The following is a 9,922-nucleotide window of genomic DNA, read 5'->3' on the forward strand; positions in this document are numbered from 1 at the left end:
TAACAGTTCACACACACTGCTGTTCAAATTCTGTACCATAACTGAAGTCTTCTCCCTTTGTCTTTTTACTTTTCAAACAATTGTTTGTTGAGTAATTAACATTGAAACATTTTATATAGATGTATCCAGAAAAATACTACTGTAAAACAGCTGCCTGGTCTAAATAGCTTACCTTTCTTTGCAGCCAAGCTGAATGGGAGCAGTTACTGAATAACTGCAGTGCGTTTCTGTTCTATGGAATGGAAAGATTCTTGTCTCATATTTTACTTAACAGATTTATTGCTATGAACATTCCAGGTGAGATAAGGAAGCTGAAAAAACTATATTTTGTGTTCTCTTCCCTTGCAAAGCATCATAAAATTCTATTCCATGCCAAATAATTATGAGAATATTAGGGTTATGCAATGAAAGGTACAGTATAACACAGAGCTAAGGGACCATGCTCTTCATTCAAGAAGTTCTGCATTCAGGATATGGAACAAATATCAATTTAAATTCTTGTTGTTTGCTATCTGTTAGAATAGTCTTAGAATTTAAACAGTGGGAATCTAACACTACTTTTGGCAAGGGGGAGTTCTGTCAAATTTACTTGACTGTTTTTATTGTTGGGCATATTTTTCTTTCTCCTGAAATTTGGTTTCTTCCCATTGGGTCCAAATTTCTCAAAAAGACATATTAAAAGGTTAGGACTCAAATTTTCAAAAGTTGCCTCAGAATTTGGGGGCCCAAGATCTGATATTCAGAGTTTCTGAATGCTGACAGCTCTGAGTTGAGTTGAATTAGAGTTGGAGATGGTATTTATAAATTACACCTTACATGTTTAGAGTTGGGCACTGAAAATTAGAGGTCACTTTTGAAAACATGGGCCTAAATGATATGTCTCTGGTAGTCTTGTTTTATAGTCCCCTATAGCAGGGAAATACTTTTCATGTATGTGTCTAGACCAGGGGTCGGCAACCTTTCAAAAGTGGTGTGCCACGTCTTCATTTATTCACTCTAATTTAAGGTTTCGCGTGCCAGTAATACATTTTAACGTTTTTAGAAGGTCTCTTTCTACAAGTCTATAATGTATAACTAAACTATTGTTGTATGTAAAGTAAATAAGGTTTTTTAAATGTTTAAGAAGCTTCATTTAAAATTAAATTAAAATGCAGAGCCCCCCGGACCAGTAGCCAGGACACGGGCAGTGTGAGTGCCAATGAAAATCAGCTCGCGTGCCTCCTTTGGCACGCGTGCCATAGGTTGCCTACCCCTGGTCTAGACTGATGATGCTTCTTGAATGCTGAATCAAATTTCAAGTGCTAGGAAAAGTCTAGACCCCCTATTTTATCAACAGGAAATTCTAAACATGTTGACAAAGACACCACTGGAACAGAAAATATATGAGACATATGCTGTGTGATTTCCAGCACTTCTCCATGGACAGAAGTCCATAGTGCAGGGAGAACACAGAGGCTAGTGATACAATATCTAATATTTTCTTAGAAAGCTTTGGTAGGTTTGTTAGTTACTCCAATGCATTTTTACCAACGTGAAGATGGCTTTCACTGTCACTGGAAAAGAAAACAAGTCTGTTTCCTGTGTCTGTTAAATTTCTCTGAGCCTTTGAAAGAGCAAAGTCTTCTATTTTCAGAAGCACCCAAGTGTCTTAGAAACCTAAGTCCCATTTTCAAAAATAACATAAACCCCTATGCTACTAAGTGCTTAATGTCCTTTTCATATAGCTATCACTTCTATTCCTTTAAAATATAGTTATTCCTATTAGAGGCTGCACAGTATACATTTTACAGGGAATTAATCCTGACAGATCCATTAGGGGCGTGGAATATTTAAGGATTTCAGGCCAGATTTTTAAAGGTATTTAGGCACCTAAAGAGACAGTTAGGCACCTAGTGGGATTTTTTAAAGGACTTCGGCACCAAATACCCATTAATTTCAAGTATCTTTACAAATCTGGCCTTAAGCCCTTAAATATACCCTGTACATAGTGGATTTGTCAGGGTAGCTGCACAGTCTTTCCACTTCCTGGTCATCTACCCAAATTTCCACAGGTTGACAGCCCATGAAGTCATTTAATGTTACCTGTAGGCTGAATCGGGTACAGAGCTAATTTTCATGGGACCTAATAAATATTAATTTTTGAGAGCCTCCACTGACCTATATTTGCAAACATGGTATTATAATTCTCTATCACTAAATTTTCTGAAAGCGGAGATTGTTTCTTGCCATCCTGGCTACAATTATCCACATTTCATAGTTTTCCAAAGGACATTAATATTTATTTAGAAAGGATAAGTTAGCTATTCGAATTACAATAGCTTCTTGTGTTTTTCCTTAACAAATATTCAAAAACAGTACAGAAAAGGCATTGTTAGTGAATTAGTCTGCTATATATTCCTTGATTTGGTCTCACTGACCATGTAAATTAACTGATCGCATCTGGAAAAATCACATTTGATTTGCAAAACGTGATTATCTATCAGAATAGTATAAATATTCATAAATCTCACTTAAATTTAATTTGCTTTCAGACAGACAACTGACAAATGAAGCAGAGATCCCTGTCATTTGTTTGTAAGACCATATGGGACCCTTCTCGATAAAAATCACATTGGACCAAATTTTGCAATCTTTACTTGAGTAGTATTTACTCATGCAAGTAAATCCTACTTGAAATCAGTTCTACCGAACTTGAAAGGGTTGCAGAAATGAGTCCTGTAAATTTATTATTTATTATTATTTGTTTACTATTTGTATTACCATAGCACCTAGGAGCCCTACTCATGAACCAGGACTCCATTGTGCTAGGTGTTGTACAAAGACAAAACAAAAAGACGTCAGGTAGTAGTAGAAAGTGATTATTCAAATGCTTTTTCTTAACAAATAGCTGAATATACAGTTATGGCAGAAGAAAAAATAAATGTTTATATTGAAAACTGTTTATTCAATACTTTCACAAGAGCAATAACATCAGAAAGATACATATTATCTATATTCACTTTGTAAATGCTGTTAAAACAACTAACATTATTTTTCCAGAATGCCAGTTGATGGTACTTTTAGATCTGGTGCAATCAAATCAGAGTTTCCAACGACTGGCAAAGCTTGATACACTCAAAAGGTAGAATAAATCTTATTTTATCCTGCAGATAGTCACAGTGCCTCATTTTTTGTCTTTCAAAGCAAATTTAAAATTGTCTTCTGTGCTTCTGAAAGTGGGGTGGACTCAGATCTGAGTTTGGAGTGGGGAGTTAGGCCACTTTCCCCCATGATCCTATAGAAGTCTTTTTCACAGGTGCTGCATTGTATCAGGGCTCCACAGATGAGGAGAGGACAGATCAAGGCTGTGGGGAGACCGAGTCCGGGGGGCAGAAACCTTCCCCACTGTCTTCTGAATTCAGGATTTTTAAATCAATCTAGTTAAATAGATACAGCCTTTCTAGCATAGAAAGATACTTTAGAGTCCTTCTGAAGGTTTATACAATTAATACTTTGACACTGAGCCAAGTGTTTGTCTTTTGCTGGAATAAATTGTTTTGGGATGCTAATTAACTTCTTTCCAAATGTTTTCTATTGCTGATTAAAGGTGTTAACCTTGAAGACAGCTAAGTATCTGCCTTGCATCTAAATTTAAAGAGACAGAGCTCACACATTTATTGTATATATCTAATACAAATTCTTGAGAAATTAAAATACTTTCTACTTTTCTGACTTCAGCTGATAAATGTCCCACTAATAGGAAATAAATAGAAAAGTCCCCCTAAAAATATAAAGAGCTATCAGTGAGTATCGCCACTTTCACCTAAACTACCTGTACACCTTGCAAATTAAAATGTGCTGGATGTAAGATACTGTATCTAATACATAAATACACACACACAAAATAATTCTAAATATTTAAATCCAGTAACTACGCCTGAATCCCCCTCTTTTATGTGAAAACAATTAAGAATGGTCCCTTTATTTCTCAAAGCTTTTTTCCCCAAACACAGTCGTTCCCTAAATTAAGTCAAAAGACAATTCCTTAATGTAGGTTTTCCAACTGTGTACATTTGCAGTCTCATCCTAATAGATTATTGTATTTACCAGCCTGTTGCTGTCATCCTGCATCTCTTAAGTGGGTGATTTATGGCTCTGACTGTGACAGTTCCCCGAAAGTTTAGAATAACTTCAATTAAAAGCTAAATCACATAACTTCGTGTTCCCCCAAGAAATAGGTAGCATCCTCCAGAGAGATTATAGAAAACCTTAACTGTTGTTTTATACGGGGATTACCATGAAATGCAGATTGACAAAAAGCAAAATTCCATTTTTAAATTGCTACAATTCCAATGCTCTAGAATTTCACCCAAAAAAAAAAACTATCAAAACTCCAAATCTCCAAGTGTTCAGTTGCAGCAATTTCATTTAATCCAGCTCCAGGGAGGAGAATGTCTTTCCTTGTATATCATTTCTGAGTCTCCAAACTTTTGCAGCACTCACTCTAACAGCTTGTTTTCACTGCTAAAGTATCTGCATTTTTTTACTGTGAGTAATTAATATGTGTGACCTATGCTGAGGTAAAAACACAGTAAGACCAGGAACTCTAGTTTAACTGCCAGGGCAACCTGAAGTGCCTTGTCTTTACTGTTGTTTTACCTTGGGGTGGCTTGAACATGTTATTACCACAAGGGAAACAAAACACAACTTTTTTAGCAGTAAAGACCCGTCATATCTCCAAATATGCTGAAGTGCAGACATGCATCTCATGTAAGGAGAAATCACTTCTCTTCTTCTTTTTCCTCCTCCTGAAGGTAAGCATTACCGATAACTCAGCATGCCTGTCTCTAAACTACTCAGCTGGATCCTAAAGCCTACTCCACAGACCCTTATCCACAACTAATGTGCTTTGTCTGTTATTCTTTCCTTTAATTTACTGTATTATCCTTCCCTAAACAGTAACATGGCAGTGCACAGTCTGCTAGGTGGGAGTTCACACCCTGCAGAGATGAAGTAGAACTTAACATAGTTGTTTATATAGCATCCCCTACTTAATACAAAACATTCCAACACACTTTCACTAAGAATTAAAAATGTATGAGAAAAATGCAGTCCACCATATACTGATATGTTTTGTATGGTGAAAGTTGAATAAAAGTCATTTTTGTCCTCTATATTCAAAAGCACAACATGCATCATAATGTTTCAGGAAACTTTGTACTTATCATTTTTATGCATTATATTTATTGATTCTATTTTTCTTATACTATTGACTTTCTTTAGTCGTCTACATATGTCTATAGAGAGACCAACAGAGACAGCAATCCTTCTAAGCCTTACTGGTGTTCGTTCCATTATGGCCAACCAGTGGTATACAACCCTACAAGAGAATGCAAAAAGGCTGGAAATCTTGTCTGAAAGTATGTACTTGTGGCAAATCTTCCCTTAACACATTAGTCCTTAAAATTTTCTGATACTTTATGTAGAATAGCACAATTCTTGTGCTATCCTCATTGTAGAGTGAGGGCTGAGAGAGAGGCTGTGAAGACCTGCATGCTAATAAGTAGCAGGGATTGGCTGGCTATGTGGGCTTTCTGATCCTTCTTTCTAAAAACCCTGCTCAGAGCCCTACCTGTCCCCGATTAATGGAGAGAGAAGTGTCCTTGAGCTGCCATAAATTAGCAACTATTACTATTTTGAGAAAATGTTCTGTGATGCCTTCAAGGAGAATGTTAACCTTGTCTTCTTGCTTTAAGAATGTAAAGTGAATGAATGTGAGTGAAGGATGAGCTGCTGGTTATAAATTAAGAGCAAGACTTTTATAGTTAAGAGCAAGGTCTTGAATCATGAAAGCCACGGAGCAATCTGTAGGTGCTGCGAGGGCACAGAAAGGGAAACTACTTGAAAGTTACTCGCACAATCACAGAACTATAACTAACTCCTAGTGATCTATATCATTTTGATTTGCTCCATTTTTAAAAGCTGAGGCACTGGTCTAAAAGAACCCAGGGTTTGTATCTTCTTGTTTTTCAAAATTCTCATTAAAAGTTCATAAAAATGACAGGAGTTCTTTTTAGATTTGTTACAAACCGGAAAAACAACCGGGCAGACCATTCGTGTTCTTCAAAAGTATAAGATTGGAGTGGAAATGTCACCAACTAGAGGTAAGAAATAGACACCTTTGTATAATGTACAGAAACTGGCCTCTGATATTAACAGAATTAGATGCTTGTAGTTTAATCACTATTACAATTCTTTGTTACAATGTAAGAGAGGAAAAATGCAGCCACTTCAAGTGGTTCCTGACTTCAGTTGGACTTCTCCCTCAGCTGATTTACTGCAAAGCTAAAGCTAAGATTGTAAATAAGTATGTTTTAAACAAAGGAACATCAGGAGAATATTGTGGTTTTGAAAAAAAAAAATTTAAAAGGCCTCCACTAACTAGGAGATAGGTATATAGAATTGCAACAATTTTTAAAACATGTTGCAGTTGATATGTACATCCACAGTTCATGGAGGGAGTAGGGGTAAGAGAAGAGCTTCAAAAGTCAGACCTTGTAGACTGATACAGATGCAAGATAGTCAAGGTGAACTAATATCTTAGCGTGTCTAATATGTACCAAATCATAAAGTGTTTTCATCACCATATAGTCATAACATATATTAGAAACATATTAATTCAACATATGTTAAAACAAATAAATCTTAATCTCGCTTTTCTGGACTGTCCAGGACAAGATGTTGATTCTGCTTCATAATCTGGGTCCTGATAAATCACTGCATTACTCTATTTTTATGTTGATAAAAATCCATTCTATTTAGTCTAATGGTATACATTTTATATAGTTTATTACATAATGGCCTGGTTTTCAGAGGTGATGAGCACCTGCAATTGCCACAGACTGTAGTAGGAGCTGCTGGTGCCAGGAGTCTCTGAAAACTAAGCTTTAATTAGTGCATATGTCATGGGGAATGGATATTTGGAAAATGTCTATAATTTAGTAAGGTACTTTTCAAGTTCAGTTTCTATGGAAAGCTCAATTAATCTTTTTACATTTTATGAAAACTTCTTCACTTGATTCCAGCAACTTCTGAATTTGGTTTCATTTGACATATGCAGTATGTATTTGTGATAAAGTAAACTCAGCTATCTCTGCATGAAGTAAATCTATTATTATATAAAATTACATCCATAAAAATGCAAATTCTCAGTAGGAAGTAATGAATGTGACTCACACTTTATAGTGTTCTCTGCAGTTTCCAATCTGTATTTATCAACAATGTACTGTGTGCAGTCATACTGCCTTGGGTGTGCTGTCATACATTAACTAGAGTCAGAACTGATCAATACGTAAGTCACACCTCCCTGGAAAATACAGTATGATTGATGATTAAGTTGGTGGCACTCTCCCCTCTGGGGCCCCAATCCTGCAAACAATTACTCATGTGTTTATCATTAAACACATTAGCAGTCCCATTATGGTCAGTGCCACTACACACAAATTTAAAATTATACATGTACATAAGTGTTTGCAGGCAGTGGGCCTTAGTTAATATTGAATTAATACCATATTGTGTTTAAAGGGGGTGTTTTGCTGGGATAAGTGCAGTCTAACAGATGAGACCCAAAGGTAAGGTCCTGACTACATGTGCTGACATTCAGTGGCAATTTTTGGAAAAGATAGGGGTACCAAGGCCAATAATATGACCAAAATCTAATTTGAGTAATTACATTTGCCTGTGTAAAATTCCCTGTTTGGTAGCTTTACCACAATTAGCCAAAATATTCACCAACAGAGTGTGAATACTTCCCATGAAGTCTGACTGGTATAAAATTTAATTTGTGTGACTGGCAAGCAGTGCTAAGAGCATGACAAACATGAAATATACAGTACTCATTAATTTTACATTTTACAGCATGTAGTAAATTACGGTGATATGGCTGCAGATCATGGCAAAATCTCTACAAACGCAAAATAAGTTCAGCCTGCTTGGTAGAAGGCAGCCACTAGAAATTTTTCTCTGTATAGGGTAATTTATAGAGGAATTTCCACCTGCTAGCTTGGGGTGGGGGACCCCCACAGGGGCAGTCTTTGACTTATCTGTCTATTGGTTGTTACTAACATAGCATTATAAATCGTATTCCATTTACAAAGTTGTGTAGAAGTTGCCAGAGGTAAGGCCTCTGCTGGTAAAGTAAAGTACAATAAAATAACTTACTTGTTCTTGGTGAAAAGCCAACAAAATCCTCACTTTGCTGACTTGTAGTAATGATTTGGGGTAGTGGGAAGACTAAAATCATAAGTATTATCTGAGTTTTCTCTGTTCTGTGCTCAAATGTCCCTTGTGTGTATTGATCATCATTTCAATGTAAAACAGAGGAATGCAAAAGATACTTGAATATTTAAGCAAACAGAGGCAAAAATACTATATTGTAAAATATTCTAATAGGTATAATTGTAAATAACAATTTTTTTGAATATTTTCTAGTGGAAGAGAATTCTAAGAATTCTTCTAGTGATGAAATCGAAAACCAAATCATTCTCAGTCAGTCAAACCTTCCTGCAATTCAGCCATCATCTTTCAATTGTATATTATATGGGCTACCCAACATAATTGTTATGTGAATTCATGTCAGGTTTCTATATGTAAATAGGAACTCATCTACAGTATACATGATATTGGCCTTATCTTGAAAGCTAGCATTTATTCAGTCATCTTAAGTACTTTTTGTGTAGACTAATGAGAATTGAATTTAAGAATATGCAAAGCGTGTTAGCTAATTTATTTTGTTTTAGATTTGTGTACTGATATTAAAATATCAAAGAAGATTTTCGTCAGAGCTTTGTATTATTGAAAGTATGCATTTCTGTGTGCTCTTCTGTTGTTAATTAAAGTCTTTAAAAACAGATCTTGGATTTCTGCTTATGATTACTCCATTATTTACCTTCTGCTTAAAAATTAGCAAACATACTGGTTTTCACATCACAAACTTGTGCAATGAGACTCAAAAGTACTTTTTAATTGACTAACTTTCCTTTGAATAATTTATAATAGCATTGATGAAGTTCTCAAATTTCGCCTGTGGTTCACAAAATTCCAGAAAACGCATTCGCAATCAACTATGTTGTGTTAAGCAAAAATAAGGTATATTTTCTTTTTACATTACTTGCTCTGCATTCACCTACAATAGTATAAATAGTGATTGGATATTCCAGGGCCATACGCTAGGGTGACCAGATGTCCCAATTTTATAGGGACAGTCCTGATATTTGGGGCTTTGTCTTATATAGGTGCCTATTACTCCCTACCCCCGTCCTGATTTTTCACACTTGCTATCTGGTCACCCTACTATACACAGATGTGGGAAGGGAGCTCAGCTTCCTCTACAGCAGCAGTCTTCTCTTCCCCTGACTTCACAAAGGGCTCTATGCAGGATCAGGGATCTCCGGGCTAAGGAAGGAGTACATGGACCGCACCGGCATGACCAGAAAGTACTTGCAGTGTCTCCCCACATGCTACAGTGACAGCCTAGAGAACACAGACAAGTCACTAAAATTCCTTTCCCCTATCCTACTTAGTAGATTGTGCCCCATTTTAGGGAACCATGTATATTACTTAACCTTTTCTCTTCTGTATTACTTTAACATTGAACATCAAAAAAAGCTTGACACCCAGACAGACCATTTAATCTCCTTGGAACCTGACTGAAAATTTTACTAGGGTATCCTGTTCTGAGGTAATTGATCTTTTTCCTGGTGTATTGCAGGAAACATGGATAACGTGCTGGCCTCCAAAATAAATAAAAATAAAATAAAATTAACTAGCTAACTAATAAGGGAGTATAAATTGTGTCCTCCACTACATAAAACAGGGATGTAATATTTAATTGCTGCAGTCTGCTCATTGATTTATTTGATAATATAAAACTATCTTTTATGGA

The 9,922-nt window shown here is 35.9% G+C and overlaps 1 protein-coding gene across 2 annotated transcripts in view; it reads left to right on the forward strand.

The window, feature by feature from the left end:
* CFAP46 (cilia and flagella associated protein 46) overlaps window positions 1-8,890 on the forward strand; it is a 175,088-nt gene extending 166,198 nt beyond the window's left edge. For both annotated transcript variants that reach the window (XM_054035846.1, XM_054035847.1), the window contains 5 exons: window positions 185-297; window positions 3,040-3,121; window positions 5,263-5,399; window positions 6,057-6,143; window positions 8,470-8,890. In XM_054035846.1, coding sequence (XP_053891821.1) covers window positions 185-297; window positions 3,040-3,121; window positions 5,263-5,399; window positions 6,057-6,143; window positions 8,470-8,606 — 556 coding nt within the window. In that variant the 3' untranslated portion in view covers window positions 8,607-8,890. The remainder of the gene's footprint in view (window positions 1-184; window positions 298-3,039; window positions 3,122-5,262; window positions 5,400-6,056; window positions 6,144-8,469) is intronic.
* The last annotated feature ends 1,032 nt before the right edge of the window (window positions 8,891-9,922 follow it).

The sequence above is a fragment of the Malaclemys terrapin genome, chromosome 7 (assembly GCF_027887155.1).
Source record: "Malaclemys terrapin pileata isolate rMalTer1 chromosome 7, rMalTer1.hap1, whole genome shotgun sequence".
NCBI lineage: Eukaryota > Metazoa > Chordata > Testudines > Emydidae > Malaclemys > Malaclemys terrapin.